At 34.2% G+C, this 26,716-nt stretch overlaps 2 protein-coding genes across 2 annotated transcripts in view; one reads left to right on the forward strand and one right to left on the reverse strand.

The window, feature by feature from the left end:
* LOC134233354 (NKAP family protein CG6066-like) overlaps window positions 1-3,537 on the reverse strand; it is a 7,217-nt gene extending 3,680 nt beyond the window's left edge. Inside the window, exon 1 of the mRNA XM_062715321.1 lies at window positions 2,170-3,537. Within this exon, the coding sequence (XP_062571305.1) occupies window positions 2,175-3,356 (1,182 nt within the window). The 5' untranslated portion in view covers window positions 3,357-3,537 and the 3' untranslated portion in view covers window positions 2,170-2,174. The remainder of the gene's footprint in view (window positions 1-2,169) is intronic.
* A 2,884-nt stretch (window positions 3,538-6,421) lies between these two features.
* Window positions 6,422-26,716, forward strand: part of LOC134233366 (SID1 transmembrane family member 1-like) — a 28,959-nt gene continuing 8,664 nt past the window's right edge. The window contains 21 exon segments of the mRNA XM_062715331.1: window positions 6,422-6,491; window positions 7,648-7,784; window positions 9,026-9,150; window positions 9,526-9,696; window positions 11,066-11,210; window positions 14,247-14,330; window positions 14,498-14,645; window positions 14,851-14,944; window positions 15,132-15,184; window positions 15,394-15,468; window positions 15,873-16,063; window positions 19,090-19,163; window positions 19,305-19,371; window positions 19,689-19,837; window positions 22,939-23,068; window positions 23,071-23,104; window positions 23,533-23,666; window positions 24,083-24,185; window positions 24,293-24,366; window positions 24,529-24,575; window positions 24,742-24,847. Of these exon segments, the coding sequence (XP_062571315.1) occupies window positions 6,458-6,491; window positions 7,648-7,784; window positions 9,026-9,150; window positions 9,526-9,696; window positions 11,066-11,210; window positions 14,247-14,330; window positions 14,498-14,645; window positions 14,851-14,944; window positions 15,132-15,184; window positions 15,394-15,468; window positions 15,873-16,063; window positions 19,090-19,163; window positions 19,305-19,371; window positions 19,689-19,837; window positions 22,939-23,068; window positions 23,071-23,104; window positions 23,533-23,666; window positions 24,083-24,185; window positions 24,293-24,366; window positions 24,529-24,575; window positions 24,742-24,847 (2,175 nt within the window). The 5' untranslated portion in view covers window positions 6,422-6,457.

Raw genomic sequence — 26,716 nt, forward strand, 5'->3', positions numbered from 1 at the left:
GCAAACATTGCTGCAAGCTTGCGGCAAACATTGCTGCAAGCTTGCAGCAAACATTGCTGCTAACTTGCAGCAAACAATTTCCTTATGGTTTTAATTGGCACATTCCTTTGTTCAAGCAGCAAGTTCACAGAAAGCCTTTGTCCTGACCTAAATCTGTTAAGTTTAGAGAAAATTCAACACTTTTTTCTGAAATGATGCAGTTTTATGAAGTTATGTTTGGCCCTCTTTACGTTCCTAGGCATAGTTTTCATACCTTTTTAAAATTTAAGTGCATGATAGCTTTTTATATGAACAGAACTTCAAGAACTTTACATATTATTTTTAATGAATATTTTTGTGATTACACATTTACTAATTAATTTGATTACATTTAACTGATTTGGGTCCATTAATACTTTTAAGAAGTATACATATGTGATTTCAAAAAGAGGACTGAAATTCATAAGAAACAGATATAGATTTGACCTAGCATTTACTCCATGCAGTTACTCAAACGTGCTTTTAAGAAATATTCTTTCAAATATCAAAATAAATCAAAATCATTTCTTACCAATTAGATATCATTGATAGAATGAACACCTACATCCAGAGTTTGGGACTTTTAATCATTCAAAACGATGTATATTCCTATCAAAAGACTGAAAAGTGTACAACTTCAATTCCAACATTTCAAAATGGCCAGTTTTGTGTTGACCCAGCACAATCTGCGTTTCATTGGCTGATTTGACTTGTTTACTGTTCTTGCGAACTTCCTGCAAACATTTGAATAGTGAAAAGTTTCCTGCGAACTTGCTGCGAACATCAAATTGGTGTGTATGTTTCTTGCAATGTTCCTGCAAACATATTGGGTTCCTGCGAATTTGCTGTAAGCTTGCAGAAATTGCTGCAATGTTTGCCGCAAGATCGCAGCTAGCAGCAATCATCTGCGAACAAGAAAATTTTCTTCCTGCGAACAATTTTGTTTGCTGCAAGCTTGCAGCAGACTTGCTGCAGGCCTGCAGCAAACATATCAGTTTGGTAAGGGTGGGGACGTACTAAGGCTCTCCCATTCCATACGCTTAGTTTTGTCGACCACCATATTAGTTCTTGTTTCGAATCCTCGTCTAATTGTACATAATGATCGTAACTCCCTCCCGTATGTAGGGCTCTTGTTTTTAGTAGCTGGAGACTTCTGTAATGGAGAGGTGAGTGTGTGATTTGTAGCCGTTGACGCCCTATTAGTTGGGCCAGATCTCGCGCTGAGACAGACTGACGACTCGCAAGATCTAAGCAGTTCTGTTTTATCTTTAGCACCTTGTCTTTTGGGAGAGAGAGGGTCATTGTCTCCGAGTTTACAGTGAATCCCAGAAATTCCGTTACATGCGAAGGGACTAACACGGATTTTTTCTGATTGATCAAAAACCCTAGATTTTCTAAGAGGTAAACAGCTGTTGATAGATCTGATTGAATTCCTGTGAGAGTTTGGTTCATAATCAGAATGTCGTCTAGGTAAATCACCAGACGTATACCCAAACGACGTAAAACTGCTATCGGAATTTTCATTATCTTTGTAAACACTCGCGGTGCTATTGCAATTCCGAATGGAAGGGAGGTAAACTCCATAATTTTGTTTTTCCAAAAAAATTTCAGAAATTTTCGAAATTCCTCTGCCACGTTTATTGTCAAATACGCGTCTTTTAGATCTAGTTTTACTAACCAATCTCCCTCTTCCATGAGATCTTTCAACAACTGTACCCCCTCAATTTTGAAGTGTTCGTAAGGGAGAAAACTGTTTAAATTTCTTAGATTTATTACAGGTCTTAACTCGCCCCCCTTCTTGGGTACCAAGAAAACGTTGCTGTAAAATGAATCGCTCGTGGGAGTTGTCTCCCGTACTGCATGTTTTGACACTAAGTTTTCTATTTCGGCATCTATCAAAATTTGTTCCTCTGTTTTGAATTTTGAAGGAACAGGAATTTGCCTCTGAAAAGGATTTGACAATAGGGGAAGTTTTATCCCTTCGATCGACTGTAGGATCCAAGGATCCCGTGTTATTACTTTCCAGTTCTGAATGAAAAATTGTACACGCCCCCCTACAGGCACTGACTGGGGGCCATCTACCGTATTTGGGAACAGAAATTTTGATAGATTCCGATCGATCTCCGATAATTCTATCTGTGTGTAACTCACCTGATTCATTGAGTGTTTGGTTTCTTGGGAGGCGCTGTATATTTCTGATTCGCCCCCTGTCCCCTGTACTGGGGGTACTGAGTGTATCTCTGATTCTGATTGAACTGCCTCCTGTCTGTCTGTCTGCGACCCCCATACTGGAGGCTTGATGAGGGTCTCTGAAGAAAAAACTGGCGGTTTCTATCAGAAAATTGTCTTGTCTGTGACCAAACCTTTTTCTCATTACCGTTAGACAAAAGCTGTTTTAATTCTCTGTTATCTTTGTTATCTTTAGCTAGCTGTTTGAGAAAACGTTTCCCAAATAAATCACTTTTGCATTTACCCAGTGATTTTTTGTACCTCTTATCCGAAATAATATCTACTGACTCTGGCATTGTTTTAGCTAAGACCGCTTTACGTCTATCAGTATTGTAAAGAAAATGAGCATTCCCTACAAACATGATTGCTCTCTGAACAAACTGAATAACATCCGAAGGGTCCATACCCTTGCCTGTTTTGCTAATTCTCTCTGCCTCGCTCCATAAAACAGAAAGTGGCCCTAAAGCATCAAGAATTCTCATTTGCGTGTTAACTTTATTTTTTTCTAATTTACCGTTCCATTTTTTCCCTTTGAAATAAATTTTCTTGAAAAACCTGTCTAAAGATAAACCCTGAAGCTTTTTCGAATGAGGTATTGGACAAAATTTCGCAACATTTTGCCTTTTCTTTTTATTTAAGCCTTTTGTTGCATACTTGCTTACAAAATTAAGTATCTTTTTCGAGATTTTTGGTTTAGATATAGAGCTTTCATTAGAACTCAAAACCAAACCCGAATCAGAATCTGATTCAGAACTAGAGCTAGAGGAGCTTGAGGAGGAGCTAGAGGAACTTGAACTAGACGAGCTGGAGCTAGAATCATTAGAGGACCTGCTCTTTTTACGTTTCTTTGGTCGCGAAAGTGTTCTGTTAGAAACCTCGCCAGACTTACTCTTCTTTTTCCGAATTTGCTCTGACGACCACTGCCGTCGATAATCGTCCTCTGTTTTGTCTGCTACCGAGACATGTTCATTTTGAGAGTCCTCTGACTCATCTACCTTACTGTTATCACTCTCCTCCGCCTCTGCGGGTGAGCTTTCCTGTTCATTTCTATCAAGACGTGCCGGTGTTGCCTGTCCCGGACCCGGCGAAAGAAGTTGGGCATTGGCCATTCGAACACAAAACACGTGTGCTCACTTGGCGAGCTGAATTGAAAGTCATCGATTGTATGTATTGAACATATAGGGTTTACCTGGGGCATGCGCAGTAGATCTCATACCTGAGTAGTTTTTATCTATTTATAGGTAGTCATACTTTAAAGAGCTGTATTTTTAGTGTTGAATTGAAGGTCAATGCATTATTATATCTCACGGAAATATTTGAAATATAATCTTCTTTTCAAGTACTTCAAAGCTATGATTAGTGATATTTATATGGAATCATCCTCAGGTAGTGTAGATTCTAGTTTGTTCAAATGATGAATGCCAGGGGGGGGGGGGGGGGGGAGGGTGGTGTTAAATTCAAACCCAATGTGCTCAGGTGAGCGCTGTGGCCCCTGGCCTCTTGTTTATGATTAGATTACTTTCAGTACAATTTTTATTATACAGTGTAGTGTACTAGTATATAAATTAAATATTACACATATATAATGTATTACGAAAGCCTATTAGGATCAATCTAAAGAGAAAAAAATAATAAAAGGCGTTACAACGCCTTTCGAAAAGGCGTAATAATGCGGAAAAGGCGTTATAACGCCTTTTGGAAAGACGTAATGACGCTTTTTAGAAAGTCGTAATATCGCGTTTTGGAAAGGCATCATAACGCCTTTTGGAAAGGCGTAATAACGCCTTTTAGTGTGGAAAGGCATAATAACGCCTTTTAGAGAGGCGATATAACGCCTTTTAGAAAGGCATAATAACGCCTTTTGGAAATGCGTAATAACACCTTTTAAAAAGGCGTTATAACGCCTTTTGGAATGGAAAGGCGTAATAACGCCTTTTCGAAAGGGGTTATAACGCCTTTTTTCGTGTTATTACGCCTTTTCGAAAGGCGTTATAACGCCTTTTAAATTTTTTTCTCTCTAGATTGATCCTAATAGGCTTTCGTAATGTATATTTAAAGTGTATCATATAAATATTTTTAATATGATAAATATAGGTATTAATAATTTGTCAGTATATTTCCTCTGAAAGTGTAAATGAGTGCGATTCGGGGGGTACTCCGGGTAATTCGGAGTTAGATACCTCAGCCACGTAGCATAGTTTTTGAAAGGTGGGGGGGGGGAGCAAGAGAAAAAAAATACTTCTGAAAAAGTTAACAAGCAAAAAAAAAAAAAAAAAGGAAAAGTTTCCCAAAGTCCAAAAATCCTATTTCGTGGTGTGTGTATGTGTGAGAGAGAGGGTGAAGGAGGGTGTGTTAGGGTGTGTGTGTGTGTTGGGGGGGGGGGGGGGTTATAGCAGCCAACTTTTTCAATACCAACTTTTTTTCAGTATCAATTTTTTTAACCTACAATACTACATTTTGTCTTATGTCACAAAAAGTTGGGGGGGGGGGGGCAAACAGCCTTTCATTGAACATTTTCTACAGTATACAATGAAGCGCATTGAAGTGGTAAAATTTTCCATTTGAACGAAACGTTCTGAGTCATGTTTTGAACGTCAATTATAGCATAACGACACGCCCATTTCTTTAGAAAGGAGAAAGGAATATTCGGCGTAATATTTTAGGACAGTACACTTTCCGCGACAAGCAACATGAGTTACATTGAAATGAAGATTTTTAAATAAGAAAGAGTTATGTTTTGAGTTCCCGCTAGTGTAAAAAACGCATTGCAACGAATTTGTACATAATTATGATTTTATCATGTTTATTGGAATTAGCATAGAGCATGTATCAGTCGAACACGTGCTTACTCGGTGTTTATGTAGACCGTCAATCTCATTGGCTATAGATAGTTTTCGATGGGCCCAATTTTAGCAAAAGTTACCTCCCGTTGGCCGCCATATTGGAGGTCGACTCGGTGAGTTTTCCTTTTTGTCTTACCAAGTTTAAGAAAATATAGCAGAAATATTTGGTGGAAAATCGTTATAAAATATTTTTTTTTAAATAAAGGAGGCTTCCAAAAATTTATTTACTTCAGAAAAATGATGATTCCTAATTCAAAATCGCAAATATAAAAATTTAAAATTGGTTGAACAATGAAGGAATACGAGCTTTTGGACCTCCAGTATGGCGGCCGACGGGAAGTAACTCTTGCTAAATTTAGGTCAATCGAAAACTATCTATTATATTTATAAAATACCTGTTCTACAGGTATTCGATTGAATCATTTGACCGATTTTTCCTTTCTAAAGAAACTGGCGTGTCTAAAGATAGCTCAAAACGTTCCATCCAAACAGAAAATTTTACCACTTCAATGCGCTTCATTGTAAGTAATGTTGGGGAAAAAGTGGGGGGGGGGCTGTTGCTACGTGCCTGTACCTGTACACTCTGTGTTAAAAAATTATCACCGAAACAACTGCTTTTGTGTATGTATGCTTGTGTTATTAGCTCACCTGAGCCAAAGGCTCAAGTGAGCTTTTCTGATCATATTTTGTCCGTAGTCCGTCCGTCTGTAAACTTTTCACATTTTCAACTTCTTCTCAAGAACCATTGAGCCAATTTTCACCAAACTTGGTGCAAAGCATCATTATGTGATAGGGAGTTTATATTTTTGAAATAAAGGGCCAAGTCCCCTTCCAAGGGGAGATAATCAAGAAAAATGCAGAGGAGAAATCTGGAAAAGAACTGCATCACCAAAGTTAGGTGAGCGATGTGGCCCATGGGCCTCTTGTATTCTGTATAAGGCCAGTCTTTAAAAAGCGGAAAATGATATCAGATATCAAAATTTAAGAATGATAGACTAAAAAATCGGGTATATTTGATAAGTTTAAATAGTGTCAATAAAAATTATCAGAAGCTAGGGGAGGGGGGGGTTACACCATCCATTCGTCAGGTGCCTGTGCTTGCTGTAAGGTCGAATAGTGACAAATTCCAGGATTTGAGAGAAAGTGATAAATACTATAGCCATTCCATTTTGCCAAGTTTGAAAATAATATTGAATTCAAGGACTATATTATTTCGGAAAATTCTACGTTATTGATGGCGGTTTTCTCAAATACTTAGTTTCACTTTCATTTTACAAGCAATCCTATGATTGTGAATCAGTGTGAAAGTTGATGTTATGGAATAACGAATAACGGATGTAGAAGCGAACAAATCTGCCTTTTCCAAAATGTTCATGCATTGTACTTTTGTTTGTGCAATAGGTGAGTCTATGCGAGTAAGATGCTAGACTTTGTTACTCTCAGGAGGCCTGGAGAAAGGCACCTCTTTAAATACGTCTACATGAATGTTACTTCCAGACGGACCAAAGGTCGAAACTAGCAATACACTTATCATTGACAGATTTAAAAGGAAGATTTTATCAGGGATTTACCTCATCAATTTTATTATATCGCAAATTTATTTTCTGTTAATGTAACTCATAGTGTTTTATAATTCTACCATACTTTTTCTGACACATTGCATCAAATGTTTCAAAATTTGACGTTTTCAAGGCTTAATTAATGATTGATACTTAAATAAACAAAGAAATTCCAGAGTTGGAATCAGGTGCATAGAAGGAGTAAGCATCCTTTGTTGATCGGACACACCATGCACTGCGAGCCTTTTGCATTGTTCAAGTAGACAAAACATTCCAAAGTCAAAATTTAGTATAAAACAAATGCCTTAAAAACTTATAAAACTTGTCCCAGTGATGGGACATATTTGCCAATAAGACCATCATAACAACAGTAGAAATTTTGAAAAACTTTACTTTTAATAAGGTTGTTGAAAACACTGTAGCATCAACTTATGTGTGTGTAGTCTGTCTCGGTTAAACAACCAAATATGAAACAGATGTGGCAGACTCTGTGGTGTCTTTTATTTCAAGTTCACTGGAATATATACTTGTACTTGTTAATCACTGGTATATAGAATCAGAGTGATTTTTAACAAAGTAATTTTATTGATTACCCAAAAACAAGATGTGAAAAATGAATTCCATTTTATTAAAAAAGGGGTGTCTATATGAATATATAGGCTTAAATTTTTTGCAAAATTTGGTGATTTTAAATATTTCTGAAAGTTCATCTTAGTTTTTGAGGACCCCGGGGTAGAGTTTTGCTATGCGTAGACTATTTATACTTTATATAGGTCTGTGATAATATACTTAAATTTTTTGTGATATGTTGTAGCACATTATCCCTTCTGTAATAGCACATTTCCCTTAACAGCAATAAATATTTTGGCAAGGCGTAAAGATTAGGGCTTAGTAGAGTATTTACTGGACTCTCTGAATATGAATAAAGTTTGAACATTTATTCTACTGTTGGCTCAGAATGAAATATCAATAAGTATTAAGTTAATTTTGTTTTGTAGTTTTTAAAATTTTACCAATAACTGCTACTGATGGAGATGTTCCTAATAAAGCTGAATTTAACAAAACATACTCAGCTATCATCAATACAACCACTGAAGCCATCTATGAATTTTCTTATAAGGAAATGAAAAATAGGGTAAGTACTTTGTAAGCTATACCAATGTTCTCCTGTTAAAGTTTTCAGATTGTATTTTATGGTCGACTGGTTGGACTTGCCAGTAAATACAAAGTTGTTTGTAATTAGATGCTTTTTTTGCATGAAAAATATATTTCATTTTTCACTCTTCTGTTATTCTTACTTGATAGTAAAGTCATTTAAAACCCTTTTAACATGTTTTATGAATCCGGAAATACCAATATACATTTTACAGCCTGAGAAGAGATCAAATCTGCCCCCAAACACTGGGGGCTGTTTGGTATCTGATCAAAAGACTAGTGTTGTAAAATCGGACAAATTTTACTATCGATTATCAAATTGAATTGGAAGAACATAATCGATTATATAATCGATAATTTGAACTATTAAAATAAGGTTAAATTTATTCATCCTGAGAAGTACTTTAGATCGTGTTGCACCAGGATATGGATGTATTCGGCGAAATTCACCATGCACATTCGCCATTTTGTTTACCGCCGATTAGAGTGACGTCCCTTTGGTGAATATAAAAGTTAAACCTGCTCGGCTTGAAAAATACGGCTTGAAATATATAGCGATCTATCGATGATAATATTTACAATCGATTGTCACCGATCTGGGCCTTTAAACGACGATTTTTCGATAGTCGGCGACTATCGTAACAACACTACAAAAGACCAACTCATATATAGTCATATAGTGATTATCGCAGGCTGAGAAAGTTAGAAATTCTACAGTTTCCTTTTCCAACACATATGCTGTTTTTACTACATTGAGTAGGAATATTTGTATGAAAGGTTACAGGGCAATGACTGTTTTGAGTGTGTCATCGTTTGAGCTCACGACTAGTCGACTACATGCACCTGACATATTACCCTCCTCGACCTCTGTATTCTTCCTGGGTTTGTGTTCATGGTGTTGTTGCATTATGTATTATTTGTGAATGTTAAAATTTATAGGCTTTTTTAAGTATTAAATGCTTAGCAATTATCAATTTAATATGCAGGTCTTGGAGCTTCTATCATTAATCTGTTAATGTTGGTGTTTTAATTGTTGAATGGGGAGATAAATAATCTATGTTTGATCATGACTGATTGTAAAGATACAGATTTGAATTTATTTTTTATTCTTAAGTTAAAAATGTTTCTTTCTTAAATATCACTATCATATGAGAAAAGTTTTTTTTAATAATAGATTCAGAAAAAATATGAATATAAAATCACTCTGAATGTCTTCCACAGACAACTGCTGTGAGAGTTACCACTGCCGTTTTGTCTGATTACACGAAGGAATTCCCTGTCATTGTTGTGATTCGACAGCAGCGCCAAACCATGTCTTGGACAATGCCACTTTATCTGGAATACAAGTATAAAAATGGGTTTTGCATTGATCTGAAATAACCTGATACAAAAAAGTTTAAATCTAGAAATTATGATTATTTGCAATGTATTTATATTTTACAAAGAAATTTGTCAGATAAAGCAATGTCTTACAGTCAAACCTTGTTATCTCAGTCTGAAGACAGACCTTGAGAAATATCAGAAGATTCAATATGTTAAAATACATAGAGAAAGAGTAGTTGGAACTTCAATTAATATGTTTAACTCATTTTGATATAGCCATGGTATTGAAGATGACAAAGTTCAGCTATGTATAGATCATTCAACCTTTAAGACATTCAACAACAGAAAAACAAGAGCAGGTGCCCTTTAATAATTACTTGGTGTCAAATTTGTTTCAGTGAGAATGCGACTCCATTTGAAACTGTCAGTCGTATACTATGTCCTCTGGATGTCAGCCATCGACCAGATAAACCAGAGGATGAGAGTTTCTTTGTGGACGTGTCAACATTTAGTAAAACTCCATTAAATTTTACCCTAAGGGCTACAAAAATTGAAGATTTTCAAGTCAGGTATATGACAAAGATAAATATTTTGAGATTGTCCAGATGCAGTGATATAGTTCTACTTGATGATTATATTATTTTTTCATCATGAAGGAATTTATATTATACTGTTACACTATAGTTTCTCATAAAATTAAATTCACTTTTATATGATGTGATTATCATTATGTACTTAATACCAACTACTTTAACATTTGGTAAAGTTTTTTCTTCTATATTTTTAGCTCTTGAGCCGAAGGCTCAAGTTAGCTTTTCTGATTACATTTTGTCTGTCGTCCATTCGTCCGTCAAGCTGTCCGTCCGTCTGTAAACTTTTCACATTTTCGACTTCTTCTCAAGAACCACTGGGCCAATTTTGACCAAACTTGGTACAAAGCATCCTTGGGTAAAGGGGAATTTAAGTTGTTAAAATGAAGGACCAAGTCCCCTCACAAGGGGAGATAATCAAGAAAAGACAAAAATAGGATGGGGTCATTAAAAAATCTTCTTCTCAAGAACCACTGGGCCAGAAAAGCTGAAACTTATCTGGAAGCATCCTGGGGTAGTGTAGATTCTAAATGTTCAAATCATGACCCCCGGTGGTAGGGCAGGGCCACAATGGGGAATCAAAGTTTTACATAGAAATATATAGGAAAAATCTTTTAAAATCTTCTTCTCAAGAACCACTGTGCCAGAAAAGCTGAAACTTCTGTGGAAGCATCCTTGGGTAGGGTAGATTCTAAATTGCTCAAATCATAACCCCGGGGTAGGGCGGGGCCACAATGGGGAATCAAAGTTTTAAATAGAAATATGTAGAAAACATCTTTAAAAATCTTCTTCTCAAGAACCACTGGACCAGAAAAGCTGAAACTTATATGGAAGCATCCTGGGATAGTGTAGATTCTAAATTATTCAAATCATGACCCCCAAGAGGTAGGCGGGGCTACAATGGGGAATCAAATTTTCACATAGAAATATATAGAAAAAATCTTTAAAAATCTTGTTCTCAAGAACCACTGGGCCAGAAAAGCTGAAACTTATATGGAAGCATCCTGAGGTCGTGTAGATTGTAAATTATAAAAGTCATGACCCCGGGGGTAGGGTAGGGCCACAATGGCCGATCACAGTTTTACACAGGAGTATATAGAAAAAATCTTTAAAAATCTTCTTCTCAAGAACCACTGGGCCAGAAAAGCTGAAACTTATGTGGAAGCTTCCTGGGAGAGTGTAGATTTGAAACGTCTAAATTATGATCAGTGGGGTAGGGTGGGGTCAAAATATGTATTACAAAGGGGAAATCTACTAAAGAACAGCATGGTCAAAGCTTCTCAGGTGAGCGATGTGGCCCATGGGCCTCTTGTTTATTACTGATAAAACGTTAATGTATAATATTAAGCACTGGTACCCCTAAGGAGATCTACATCACCCCATCAGAGCCCCAGTACTATATGTATACCTTCCCAGTGGGTGTGGACTCAGTGCTGGTACATGCTACATCAAATGATGAGAGATGTGCTGTGATGTCCATACAGTCTATACAGGTAGATATAGACTGATGTTTATTTATAAATTATATCTGTATTTAAATTTATTTAAGGGGGGGGGGATTCCAAAAAATGTATGTGTAGCTGATGGGGAGTAAAATACTTTGCCTAGGCCAGCATTTTTTTATTTTTAGGTTTACAAACCCGCCGCTCAAGTTTTTGAATTTTCAGAAAAAAAACAAAATTGAGAAAAAACAGAATTTTTTCTTTCTGATGTCAAATTTGAGTCGGGATCAAGATTTCAAATTTACGAACTCGTACTTCCGGTTTTAAATGAACATGGCTGGTAATGAAGGGAGATTTGTGTCAAGTCCATAGCAGCACTAAAGCTTGGTTTAATGTAAATATTTATCGATACGAGTGCCATTCAAAACGTTTCACCCGTTCAGAGAACAATAAAATGCTGACGACTTTGTTGCAAAGTGACATGTTGGTGAGATAATTATGTATCCGTATTCAAAAGTAACTGTCTGTAATTGTAAATTATTTTCCTCCCACAGGTTTAAAACTGCCCATGGTAGCTAATGTCAGAGACATTGCTTAGGTTTCTGTTATAGCTTACAGTATTAGCATCATTCTTCAGAAAAGGGTCCCTTATGCATCAGGTGTAATGAATAAAACTATGGGAGAAGTTAAGTCCATTTGAGGAAGAAATAAACAATAGCCTAAAGAAATAAAATATTTCAACTATCTAAAAACAAGAATATATAAATATATAAAGGCATGTAGTATCGTTTATGGCAGCCAGAAAAATTATTTTACACTTAATTGAAAAAAAATTCCACCCTACTCCTCAATACTCCTTGGGAATACTCCCTGTCTGTTTTATGAAAGGAATTATTACTTTTATAGGTCTTGAGTATATTAATATTTTAGAATTATTTCTACCTAACACACATTAAAAACAAAATGAAGATATATTAAAAGAGATTTAAAAAATTGATTTTTTTAAAAAAAAATCTGTATTTTGTCCAACATCAAAAGATTTATATCACTGCCCCCAACTGGTAGATGATGAAATAAACAATTAAAGGTTGTATTTTCCCCTTTGTAACCCTTATGTGTCCAGTGGCAAGAAGCCTGTTAGGAGAGCATAAAAAAAGAAGCAAAAATTAATGTAGAAAAGTCGTTTATGTATCCAAAATATAATTTTATTTTTTTTTTTATTTCCTCCTCCTACGGGACTTTTTCATTCTGATGTTCGTAAACCTAAAAATAAAAAAATGCTGGCCCAGTATGGGTATTTTAAAAAGAACCAATTCCAATTACAATCCATAATATTTCCAAGTACACAATTGTATAAGTTAGTATCTTCCAGTTGAATGCAAAATTTTGCATCAAGCTGTGTTGATTAGTTTCAGTAAATAGATTCTTTTAGTCATTTGAAAGCAAACTTCTCATAAAAATTTTAGTGAGACGCAAATTTAGCGATTTAACCTTAAAAATTGGTAATTTATTTTTAGCGAGATGTAATTTTAGCGATTTTTATAAAGCACACTAAAGAACCTATTACAAATAAACTGACATTAATAATTAGCGATATTAAATTTTATCGATCTTGGCACCCTCGCTAATAATGCCAAAATTAAATCCTCGCTAAAAATTCTACTTATACGGTATTTAATTAGCTCAACTCAGTGAAGCCAAAGTTGTAGGAGCAGGTTCTATTGACAAAATAAAGAGAATGTAGGTCCTATCAGGTCCATATTTGCAGAAATGTTGGCATGAAAGAGATGTACACTACCAGATTTTCCTTGGATGCTGCATCTTACATGCATATTTGATAGAATCTGCATGTATCTGACCAAGTTCAAGGTTATGAAATAGTTTCTTTCTCTGAGTCAATAACTACCTATATATTGATGGAGCATGAATGAATGATGGATTTAGCTAAGCACACCACAAAACTTGCATCAAATGTTGCAAGTGCAAAATAGAAGTCCATTCCCCAATACATGTAACCATAGTACATAAGTCATTCGTGTACCTTGGCCAGACTTAGATGGATGATGCACTCATGTCAAAGATACTAGTATAATTTGTTGTGACATGTTTAGAGTATGGGTAATTGTTAGAACACAGATATTGCCTTTCAAAAAAATACACTTTGGAATGCATCCATCTAAAAACCACTAAAATTTTACAGACCATCAACTTTGACTTAAACATACTTGCTTTTTAGCTCACCTGAGTCAAAGGCTCATGTGAGCTTTTCTGATCAAAATTTGTCCGTTGTCTGTCATTGTTGTCGTTGTCGTCGTTGTAAACTTTTCACATTTTCTTCTTCTTCTCAAGAACCACTGGGCCAATTTCAACCACACTTACTCCAAAGTATCCTTGGGTAAAGGGGATTCAAGTTTGTTCAAATGAAGGGCCACGCCCTCTTCTCAGGGGAGATAATTATAAATTAAAGAAAAATTAATGTCATTTTTAAAAAATCTTCTTCTCAAGAACCACTGGGCCAGGAAAGATGAAAACTCATGTGGAATCATCCTCAGGTAGTGTAGATTCAAGTTTTTCATGACCCTCGGGCAAGGGTGGGACCACAATGGCCGATCAAAGTTTTACATGGGAATATATAGAAAAAATTTAAAAATCTCCTTCTCAAGAACCACTGGGCCAGGAAAGATAAAACTCATGTGGAATCAATCCTCAGTCAGCGTAGATTCAAGTTTGTTCAACTTCAACCCCCGGGGGTAGGGTCGGGCCACAATGGCCGATCAAAGTTTTACATAGGAGTATTTAAAAAAAAACTTTAAAAATCTTTTCTAGAACCAAATACTGATTTGTCTGATTTTTATGCCTTCTTTGAAGTGTGACATTTGTACTGTAGACAGCTTTCATACTGGAGTCGAGTACATTTTTCCTTTTGCTACAAAAACCAAATGCTTTTAACCAGTAATTTTTCCTTCAACCAATAAAAATTTGACCACATAAAAAGGAATTGATTTACTGTATTTTTAAATAGAAGATTGAGAACTGTGCAGCATTTTCCCTCAGGCTTATTAGTCTAGAAATTATTTGCATTTTTAGTGTCCTGTTTATGATCTAAATGTTAATGTGGAATTTGAAGGAGCATACCAAACTATGACCAAACAGGCTGCTATTCAGATAGAGGTATATTTTCTTATATACATGTAGAAAAAAATATTGTATTTTGATTTATATTCTATATATATTTAAAGAGCTCTATATTAAAAAAAGAAAGAAAAAACATTTCCTATTAAGTTTTTTCACCAGCGCTGGAGGTACTCAAGATTTAGGAGATTATTTATTTATTGCAGAGAACGGATTATCCAGGAAATGCTTTCTATGTCATTTTTGTTCTGAAACCATTAGACAAAGTCTGTTCTTCAGAACTTGAAACAATTTTACCAGCGGGGTTCAAACGAGAGAAGAATATAACGCTGGAAATTAAGACAACCATTAGTAGTATGCACATCAGCTGAGATCTTTAAACAATCAATATATTTTGATATAATCAAAAATTAAAAACACAGCATGTACCTGTAAATCAAGATTAATTTTGTTTGAGTGAATTTTATAAATTTGTAGAACAAACACAAAAGACACAAAAGTTAATCCCAAGGAAATATAATTATTCCGAAACACTAATTGGTTTGTTCTTATTTTTCAGGTGACAAATACTACTGGGGAATGCTGTTTGCTATATCTCTCTTTGGATCCTTTTACGTGTTAGCTTTCTGTATCGGATGTTTTTATCATGGATGGTACAGTATATGGATCTTTTACCTAATATTTAAGAAGAAATATATGCGTAAATGCAACACTGTACATGTACATTTTGATTTTGCATGAAGCAGAATTATCAATTCTCATAATGCCTTATCAACTTAAATAAAGGATCATAATAGATATACATGTAATTTATAGTATTATGTTGTTGTTTTTCTTCAGTTCAAAACACAGAGGAATATGGATGATTCCTGAGTCTCCAGACCAAAAGTCAGGTCAGACTTGATATTGGGCTTAAAAAATCATTTTTTTTTCTAGGATTTAAAAGATAATGAGCTTTGGAGTCATTATACATGCTGTTTTCGTCAAAAAGAAAAAAAAATTTTGAAATAACATAAAGAAATTTAAAAGTTGCATGTATATTCTTGTAATTATATGCATAATCTTGTAAAAGGAATATTCTTCAAAGTCTGTAATTTTACAGAAAGTATGGACAATCCAGCAAGACCTCTGAATACAAGGACTGGTTCTTCAACATATGGATCTATTCATAATCAAGGTATAGTATAGCTTTATACAACAGTGCATGTTATTTTCATTCTTTAATAAAAAATTGAAAAATAACTATAAATCACCAGTCCTTTGCTTGGCCAGTCTTTTGTCATAGAGAACTTGCATTTCGTTTTTCAAAAAACCATATTGCATCATGAGATGCTTACTCTACTATGGCAGCTGATCCCACCAGAGTTGAATAGCTCTCACCATTATAATGTATGAATTTAGTTTACATATTTGAAACTGAGGTAAATGCAAAGTTTGATGGCTAGACAATCTAAAAGACAGAAGGATGGAAACAAACATGACATATGTTATATGACTTGGTTATATTCAGGGCAGGCCATAGAAAATTTAGCAAAATTTAAAATATATGTAAGATTTGTGAAAATTATAACTACATTATAGATGCTGATGATGATCACAATGACTTGCTGAGCACCACAGTTAAAACTGCTGATACATCATCTGCCCTGCCCACTACCAGGAATACTAGAAGTACAAACGCGGCAGACAACATGTCCATCAGTTCTCTGGATTCAGACGACATTGATTTCCTCAAAGATGCGGACTTAGAAAAAGATGTCTTTAGGACAAAAGTTAGTATAGTTGATGATTTGTTTTCTTTCATACTCTGTAATTTATTCAATAAATAAGTATTAAATAAAAAAAAATATCCTTAACAACACAGGTAGATTCAAGGCTTGCTTTATCACCTAAAATTTTTGATTGGTGCTTAAAATTTTTCCAAATGTTGCCAAATTGGCAACCATTTTAATTTGACTTGTAGATCATCAATCCGGAACTTGGAATATTTCAAAAAGTTTTTAATTTTCAGAAAAAGTGAAAAAAAATTAGAAAAGAAGAGAAAATTATTTTTAGAAATGTACAATTTTTTTTCTGTATAAAGTAGTAACTATCAACTTTTAAAGATGGTGCTTCTAAAGCTGCCTGGCACCTATAAATTTGCATTTGTGACTAAAAATTTTGATATAAAGGCTCCTAGATTTTGGAGGTCACTTAGAGGCCTGTAGATTAATTTACATGCACATTGGTCTAAAATGTGCTGTAGTTTTTTTTTTAACTTAAGGTAATTTGGCTTTTGACTATTAATTTTACAAGTCTCTTGTCTGCCATGTAGAAAATTTGAAACAGAAAGTTCAGTATTCCAAATATCATGTCCACAACACTTGCACTGAATAGTTCCTATCACATGCACCTAAATTTTCCTCTACAAAATACATGTAATTAAAAACAATAAAAGTTCTTTACACTGTATTCCCAAAAATATTATAATATTATATTTCTCTGTCAGTTGCATCCATATGCTGCTCTATGCAAGTGGACTGTACTTTTTCTCACATTAAATATAAATTGATTATATAGAATGCACGGTTAATAAAAAATCACAATGTGTGAAACAAATTTATTAACAAACAGAGGGTTCCCTGCTTCAAGATACATGTATACTCTTATTAGAGGGTTAGTACCCCTTAAGTTTCCAAAATATTTTACATTTAATGCCATGGGGAATGAAAATCACTTTCGCTGTACACATCAATTCGTTCTAAGCATGTTCTCTATAAGCATGTTTTACTGTATTTCCAAAGCACTAAAGTATCATATGTTTTTGAAACTGTCAGTAAAATTTTTTCCTATTATTTAATGAAACTCCATTCTTAGTGTTTATTTGTAGTAATCTGACAAATAAAAATATTATATTTCGGTGATCAATTGCATCCACTATGTTTTGTTTTTGATTGGCAAGTTTTACAAAGACAAAGCTAAAATTTAATCTCATTGTTTTGATCACTCTCTGTGGGTGTCATTATAAAGGATATCCAAATGAAACTTGTACATGTGGTTCATCTGTGGACACTTCAAGGATGCTTCAAGTTGTTTTCATATGTGCTCCAGTAGGTTTTGTCTATAAAGACAACTCTGGATGACAATTTCTTGACTAAGTTCTGATTCCCACAGATTGTACTTGTTAACTTAATGTTTGTTTAAAATGCTTTGTTATGAATTTCAGTAACTGTTGAGGTTCCACTGTTGGCACAACTGAAATCTGTACCTACAGTACTTTCAGGTCTCTCTGTATTTATAACTGTGGAGGCAGAACTATTAGCACAACTAAATTTTGAACTTTTACAGCTAACAGGTCTCCCTGAAGGTTTGATTGTAGAGATTCCACTGTTGGCACAACTAAACCTCAGACTTCGACTGCTTATGGGTCTGTGTGAATACTCTGTAGCTGAATGAGAGAAAGAAGTGAGTGCAGTTGCAGCTGACCTTGGTCTGTTACTCTCTGTGTCCATGTAGTGATGTCCAGTATCTTCAGGAGAGTGGGACAGGACCCAGTTTTGAACCCATTCCTCTTGATATTTATGAATTGTCTTTGATTTGTCCCGTTTTCTTGATTGGGGTGTACTTTCACTTATTTCTCCCTGATGATGAAATTTAAACTTTAAAGTTTGGTTTTCAGCTTCAAGTTTGGCTATTTTATTCTTTTGATCTGAATTAATGTCTTCTAGCATCTCTATCTTCTTCTGTAGTCCAAGATTTTCATCACTCAATTCTTGTTTCTTTTCCTCAAGAATTCTCAAATCTTGCTGATATTTTTGTATTCTACTCTCATAATCTGTAACTTTTTGTTGAAGGTTATCACTTTTTCTCTTGAGTTTGTCATTCTCTTGCTTTTCTGATTCCAACTCAAGAATTTGAATTTGCACTTCATTTTTTGCATCTTTTAAATTTTGGCTATAGAATTCTTTCATTGTGTTATAATTTTCTTCTTTTGCTTTGAGTTGACTTCTAAGATGATTGAGCTCTCTTAAAACATTATCAATTAAATTATGTAATGAAACAGTCTCTTCATCTTCTCTAGCCATTTTCTTCATGCCTTCAATGGATTCTTGTAAACTGTGAATAGTTTCTTTGGCACAAGATACTGTTGTTAATTGGGATGCCTCCTGTCCAGCCACAAGTTGATGGATTTGTTTCACTAGATGTTCAACTCCTCCAGTGTGAGATTTGCCTGTGTCTCTTCCTTTTCTAGGAGTTATACCCTTCTTTGGAACAAATTGTCTGTTTCTTTCTGTCTCTTTGGAATAATTCACATTTCCTACAGACATTGATCTGGATACATTTTTTCGTGTCACACCAGCCATGTTGTATAATATGAATAGTTTTCCAATGTGTTACTGAAAAACAGACAGGATATGAAGAAGTCAGTTGTAACATCTGATCTGCTCTATAAATGTTTTTGTAAAAATGGACATTGAAATTTTATTGATTTTTCTTCAAGTTTAGACAGAGAATTCAAACTTTGAGGAAAAAATCACTGTCTCCTTTACAATTAATGACTAATTTCTACAAACAAAAGCTTTTGAAATTTGAAGTTCAAATAACAATAAAGGCTATTTAAATAGATTACTGATATTGTTATCTGTTTCATGTGCCCCTGGTAGTCGAAGAATTTGTGAGGTCTTGCATGACATGACAAATCGTTTGTGATACTAAACCCTTTAATAACCTATGACTTTCCTTCAGATTAACTTATATGTATTGTTATAATCATTGTTTGAGATGCCAAAGTACAACTGTACCTTGTTCTGTTTTTCAGACTGAGTTATTTGTTTGTGATTTGTCAAGAAAGAAATACAAAAAACAAGCAAGAAATTATGCTATATATTGGAGGTAAATAGACTTTGCTGTCCTAGCTAGTACATAGTTCTTTTTTTTCATGAAATAAAACTGTAAAGTTAACAAACTAAATGCATTATATAATAATTTCTTTTTTTCATGATTATGGAATATTTCTCCTCCCTCTTTTCTCAGAAACTTGGTTGCAATATCTATATTCTATGGACTTCCTGTACTGCAGTTAGTATTCACTTACCAAAAGGTAGGCATTAAAATGGTGCATAATATTGTCAAATACTGTAATTTGTAAGAAGACAACTTAACTGACATATTTTTTTTTTATTAAATAATCATTAAAACCATTAACAATTATTTTTTTATTGCTAAAAGATGTAAAAACACTTAATGTTATTATAATAATTTTTTTGCAGATTGTGAAGTAAATTTTTTTGCTGATGTTTAACTGTCTGCCATTTTTTTTTAACTCTAAACATGTTACATGCAAGCTTTAATTTAAGAGATTATAAGTTGGTAAATGTATTATTGGTGATCCATTGAAGTATTAATACGTTATTGCAGGTATTAAATGTGACAGGAAATCTAGACATCTGCTACTACAATTTTAATTGTGCTCACCCATGGGGTCTTGTCAGTTCATTCAACAACATCTTCAGCAATATTGGATATGTCTCTCTGGGCCTCCTGTTCTTGTTTCTGGTGTACAGAAGGTATATGATTAAAAGTGCTAGAATACCAGATGGAGAATAAAATGCAAGTCATAGAAAAAGTTATAAATATAAGTAGTTTTATTCAAGTTTCTCCTTTTAAGGTCACCTGAGCTGAAAGCTCAAGTGAGCTTTTCTGATCACATTTTGTCTGTAGTCCATCTGTCTTTCTGTAAACTTTTCACATTTTCGACTTCTTCTCAAGGACCACTAGGTACAATTTTAACCAAACTTGGTACAAAGCATCCTTGGGTGAAGGGGAATTTAAATTGTTATAATAAAGGGCCAAGCCACCTTCCAAGGGGAGATAATAAGAAAATACAAAAATACAAATGTAGGATGTGGTCATTAAAAAATCTTCTTCTCAAGAACCATTGGGCCAGAAAAGCTGAAACTTATGTGAAAGCATCTTGGGATAGTGTAGAATCTTAATTGTTTAAATCCTGACCCCAGGGGTAGGGTGGGGCCACAATAGGTAATCCAAGTTTTACATAGAAATATAAAGGGTAAAACTTTAAAATCTTCTTCTCCAAAACCCATGGGCTAGAAAAGCTGAAAGTTATGTAAAAGCATTTGTCACAGATTATTCGCAAGTTTATGTAACTTTAAGGTTATTGTTACGTCATAATGCCTTACATTACGTTTCTATAGTTAACAACAAGTCTAAAATAAACCACAAAATGGTGTGGAATTTCCACAACATTTTGGTGCTGTGACCAGGATGTTGTGGAAAGAATAGAAATGCATCTTGATCACATAGTGGTTTATTTTAGACTTGTTGTTATGCCCCCCTTCGAAGAAGGGAGGGCATATTGCTTTGCTGCTCTATGTCAGTCTGTCGGTCCATTTAGTTTCCGTTCATTTTCTTCACAACCATTGCACATACTGAACTGAAATTTGGTATACAGGTTTATCAGGTGAATATCTAGGTCAAGTTCTGTTTTGGGTACGATCGCACCCCTTTTTTTAGAGTTATGCCCCTTGGACTTAGAAAAATTCCACTTATTTGCAGTTTCCGTTCATTTTCTTTGCAGAGGTTGCACATATTGAAATGAAATTTAGTATACAGATTTTTCAGCTGAATATCTAGGTCAAGTTCTGTTTTGGATACTATCTCACCATTTTTGACAGAGTTATGCCCCTTGGACTTAGAAAAATTCCACTTATTTGCCATTTCCGTTCATTTTCTTTGCAGAGGTTGCACATATTGAAATGAAATTTAGTATACAGATTTTTCAGCTGAATTTCTAGGTCAGGTTCTCTTTTGGGTAGGATTGCACCATTGTAGACAGAGTTATGCCCTTTTGGACTTAGAAAAACTCCAATTTTAAAGGGGGGCATAAGTGTTTTACAAACATCTCTTGTTAACTATAGATTATATAACGTAAGCAGTTGACCTGCCTACCCTTTCTGTTTCACCACAAAATTACGCTATTACGCCACTGATATTAATTTTACGATTTTGATATTTTGGTTTAAATCCTGTTATCAACGTCAAAATTTAGAGTCAAATTATGACCTGCTGAAATGGAATGAGAAGTTCTAGTTTAAGTAATTAATAGAGGACCAGTTCGATAACTAACGTAATGTACCTAGTAGATATATGTTAACCGATATGGCGAAGATTCAGATAAAAATTTCGAGAAGGTATACTTATGTTAACTATTAATGATTTTGCATTAAGTACACCTATTTTTATGCTCAATTTAGTCCATTTTAGCATTGTTTTAACAAGATACAGAAATGTGAGTGTAACCCAAAAGATGTAAATACAGTGTTATGGAAATATGTACGATTTGTGTAAACAGCCAAACACAATTGTGCCTTCAATTAAGTGGTCTGATACAAATTGACCAAATGTTTTATTAAGGGTGTACGGTTGATTTGAGTTTAATATAGAATACTGGTGTTTTACAACACTTATTTGACAGTAGATATTCTAAAAAGAAAAGATTATGCTGGTTTTGTTTAGTAATATACAATTTTGGTGATTTTAAAAGAAAATAAAGTATTACAGTAAAACAACAAAATAGGAAAACATGATTGATTACCATTTTATCTCTTAAATTCCACGAAAAAAAATCTGAAATTACACTCTTGCAATTAAAAGGGTAGGCAGGTCTGCGTAAGGTTTTATGGCGTAACAATAACCTTAACGTTACGTAAAGTGGCAGATAATCCCTGACAAGCATCCTGGGGAAGTGTAGATTCTATTTTGTTCAAATCGTATCCCCGGGGGTAGGGCTGGGTCAAAATAGGGAATCCAAATTTTACATAGAAATATATAGGAGAAAACTTTAAAAATCTTCTAAGACACTGGGCCAGAAAAGCTTAAAGTTATGTGAAAGCATTGGGGTAGTGAAGTTTCCTAAATTGTTCAAATCAAGACCCACTTCCTAGGGCAGGGCCACAATAGGGTATCCAAGTTTTACATTGAAGTATATGTGGAAAAAACTTTAAAAATCTTCTTCTCAGAACACTGGATCAGAAAAGCTGAAACTTATATGGAAGCATCCTGGTGTAGTGTACATATTGTTCAAATCATAACCCCTGGGGGTAGTATATGTAGGAAAAAACTTTAAAAATCTTCTTCTCAAGAACAAGTGGACTAGAAAAAGCTTATGTGGAAAAAGTGTGGATTAGTGTTGTGTTACACTATAAACCAACTTTTATTCGCGTGAAATTCTGATGTTCTCGAGAGCCCGCGTCATCGCGTTTTGAGGTAGCCGCAAGCTAATTTTATTGTATTTTTGCCTATTAACAAAGATCCAAAATAGGCTTGGTCGCGAAAAATTAATCGTCGCGAACTAGTTTAGTTTTCGGGAAATCGCACTAAAGTCATCGCGAATAAAAGTTGGTTTCAATGTTTGAATCATGGCCTGCTGGTTGTCAAGGTCAAGTTAGGTATTACAAAGCGGGAAATGTGTTAAATGACAGAATGGCTAAAGTTACTCAGGTGAGCAATGTGGCCCATGGGCCTCTCATTTACTATAAATATTGTTTATACAAGAACATTGATTTTGGAAACTTAAAAAATATTAATTAATAATTATTAATATTTATTAAAAATAAATAAGAATTTACTACATAATGATTTTTTGTAGAAAGCTGATATATGGGCTGGCAGTACAACAAGATAAATCTATAAGAAGGAGCTGGGGATCCCAACATTTTGGCCTATTCTTTGCCATGGGCTTAGCCCTCATCATAGGGGGTCTGTTATAAACATTATATAACATGTCTGTCCAAACTACTCCAACTTTCAGTTTGGTGAGAAATTAATTTTCCCTAAAGTCAATCATTAACAACTACATTTAGGTAATGTCACCCACAAGGTTTTTGGTTAGAGCCTTTAGTCTAATAAAATAAGGATTTAATTTATGCCACAGGTTCAAGTCACATTGCAGGTCCTGGAGATCTGTCCTTTGGATGAGACTGTATGAACCAAATTCCCATGTTGCATTAGATGCTGGCAGGAAAAAAATTTTAACCTCATTGGCCTAAAAGCCATGTATAGGACTAAATTTGCAGCTCTCCACCAGCAAGTCATGGCATCTCAATATGTGTGAAAAATTATTAAAATTAAACAAAAAATAAATCATTTAGGAAAAAATTTAATTACAATTTGATTTGCTGATTTTTTCAACAGCTTAAAATTGAGATTTATATTGAAATTCTAATCAGTGATTTTTTTGCAGACACGTTTATGTACATCATTGCTTGCTTATGCATGCTGAAGATTTACCAGACAAGACACCCTGATGTCAGCGCCAAAGCCCACACCTCCTATCTTCTCATGGCATTTGTCATATTCATAGCTGTCATTGGAGTAGTAAGTGAATTTTAAAAATTTTGCTGCAATGCTATACCATTGAGCTAAAATTTTGCTATTTTGTTATTCATTCAGGTGACCTATTGCAATGTGTTTTTTTTTTTGTTTTGTCTCTTCTTCCATCACTTGTCATCTGTTGAAATTTTCATCTTCTACTAGATATGAAACTGTTGAACCAATTTCAACTAATTTGGCTAGCATCCATGAGGAAGGGCTAAAAATTGTTAATTTTTCCCCTATCCCCCCCCCCCCCAACCTTCCACCTGAAGCCTGTATTTTAAAGTAAATGTAATCTTTAAAAATCCTTCTTTAGTCATTAACATATATTAAGCACTTGAAATTGTGCAATGATTATTTCTGTTTATTAAGATTATGTATGTTGTAAGTGTCAAACGGATATGTTTAATCTGTTTCAGATATATGGGACCAATATATTTTGGATTTTCTTTGCCTGTGTATACATGTTGTTCTATTTAGTTCTTAGTATTCAAATCTACTTCATTGGAAGATGGAGAGTAGGTGAGTTTGTCTTCTTCTTTGGAATGCAAGTAAAGGCTTTCATGTTCATAAAAATACAGTACATTGTAGCATCCCCAAAAAAAAACTGTTAACTATTAATTTTCCAGATAAAGGAATTTTTAGAAGAGTGTATATGGTATGTCGATATGACATGTTGAGATGTAAGAGACCAATGTATCCAGTAAGTACTGTTTTATTGACTTATATACTTATATAAAGTATACAATGCAGTTATACCCATTAAGATGTATATCAATTTTATGGAAATATTCATTCTTTTCTTTTCAAATAAAATTGTGTGTTTAAATATCCTCTTTTTATCAGAACTGTCTAATATTTTTAGGATAGAATGATTTTATTGGTGTTTGGAAATATCATCAACTGGGTAATGTAGGTATATTAAGTATAATTTATTAGGTTAAAGTATGTCACCAGATTGAATATAGAGCTATTTAAAATGTGAGGAAATGCTTTAAATGTACATAATATAATATAACGAAATCAGAGTCCTTTCAGACTTGTCATTGTATACTTAATATTTTAATCCACTTTGCAGTGCAGTTTATGGAGCTGTGTACCATTCTCCAGACTTTGCCACTTATCTGTTGGGAATCTTCATTGGAAATCTTATGATTTATTGTACATTCTACATTATAATGAAGGTATGTCTGTTAGTTGGTCACTTAAGTCCACCTGTCACTATTTGTTGTCATCCTGGGTCCTTAATCAGCTACACACTTGTACACATTTTGAGCTTTTTAGCTCACCTGAGCTGAAAGCTTTTTAAAAATGCATTAGTTGACCATGCCGTTAGCTATACAAAGCAGCTATGGCTCTTTAGTCAGTTTGTGGATATCCTAGATTCTCCAAGTATGTCAACCAAAAACTAGGTCACAGTGACCTTTATTTTGATATTTTACATCTTTTTCTTAGTATTTGAAAAAAGTTTGCCAAAAATTATAATTTTTTTTCCAGTTTAAACAATTTAATTCAGAATATATAGGGTACAGTTCATCAAGATAAGCTGATTTATCTGTAAATCTTTAACTTTAAAATTGATTATTTAAAAATCTTCTTCTGAGCCAAAGGCACAAAACCACTGCTATGGCCATTTGTGAAAGATGAAACTTTTTTATGGGCCATAACTCAAGAACCCCTTAGAATCAAGTTTGCCAAATTTGTCAAAGGGTATCATTGGCCCAAAGGCTACCATTTATACTCAAATAAGGGTTTGGGACCCTTAAACAAGAAATACATGTATACAAGGAAAATTCTGGTTTAAAAATCTTCTTCTCAAGAATAGCCTAGCCATAATTGATCAATTTATATGGAAGGATCCCCAGGTATGTAGTAGATTAAAATTAGCACGGGGAATTACCCTGGGGCAAAGGGCGGGGCCACAAGGTCACTTCAACGTTTTACTAAATTGAAATATATAAAAATGTTTAAATTTTCTTCTATAAGAACAGGATCAGCAAATGAGTTGATGCATATTCTTATGGAACTTCACATCATAGTGTAGATTCAAAAGTTTGTTCAAACATGACCCCTTTTTAAATTTTGCGGGGACTTTGTTTTCAAAGTTTTAATTTGAAATATATTGGCAAATTCTGTAAAATCAAACTTTCTCAGTTGATGCATCTTAGTCCATGAACAATCATATTCAAATAGGTTACTGTGACCTCAGGTAGTTTATGACTAATCCTTTTAAAATCATAACCCCTTATTTCAGACACGGGGCCACAATGGCCGATCAAAGTTTTAATTGAAATATATTGGAAAATTCTTTAAAAACCTTCTTATCAAGAAAGCCAAGTCATGATTGATCATACTTTTTGAATTTTGCTGGCATTTGTTTTCAAATTGTTTAAATTCATAATTTGTTACCACTTTCAGACCTACGATCATCAAACTTGGTAGTAGATGCATCTAATGGTCTTTAAAAGTTTTACATAGAAATATATAGGAAAATACTTTAAAAATCTTCTTCTCAAGAACAGCCAAGCATGATTGGTAAAAATTTATATGGAAGCATGCCCAAGTAGGAAAATTCATAGTTTGTTCAAAAATAAGGCTTTGTATATTAACGAATGGTACCAAATAATAAAATTGAAATATTTAGATAAAATTCTTTAAAACATCTTAACCTCTCGTATTAGCAATAAATCCATTATTTTTTAAATCGAAGCAGAAATTGAAACAAGTCGTCTGTTTAAAATTCGGAAGTTTGTTCAGAAAATCATGACCCCCGGGGGAAACGCAACAATGTAATGCAACGACCAAAGTTTTCAGACAAGCAATCCGCAAAATTAACGTGAAGTTCAAATGCTGTTTTTTAGACAAATTGGAATAATGACAATTTTCATTAATTAACAGTAATGCACACTGAATAAAATGGATTTTATTATTTCTTGTGACTTTCATAGCCCATGCAAACACGTAGGTACCTGAAAATTACTTGTAAACATTTTAATTCATTTCATAATACGTTCCGCAAAAAAAAAAAGGCTTAAATTATTTTTTCAGTTGAG

This window comes from Saccostrea cucullata, unplaced genomic scaffold, assembly GCF_032062105.1.
Source record: "Saccostrea cucullata isolate Sc308-1 unplaced genomic scaffold, CSIRO_AGI_Scuc_v1 ctg636, whole genome shotgun sequence".
Taxonomy (NCBI): domain Eukaryota; kingdom Metazoa; phylum Mollusca; class Bivalvia; order Ostreida; family Ostreidae; genus Saccostrea; species Saccostrea cuccullata.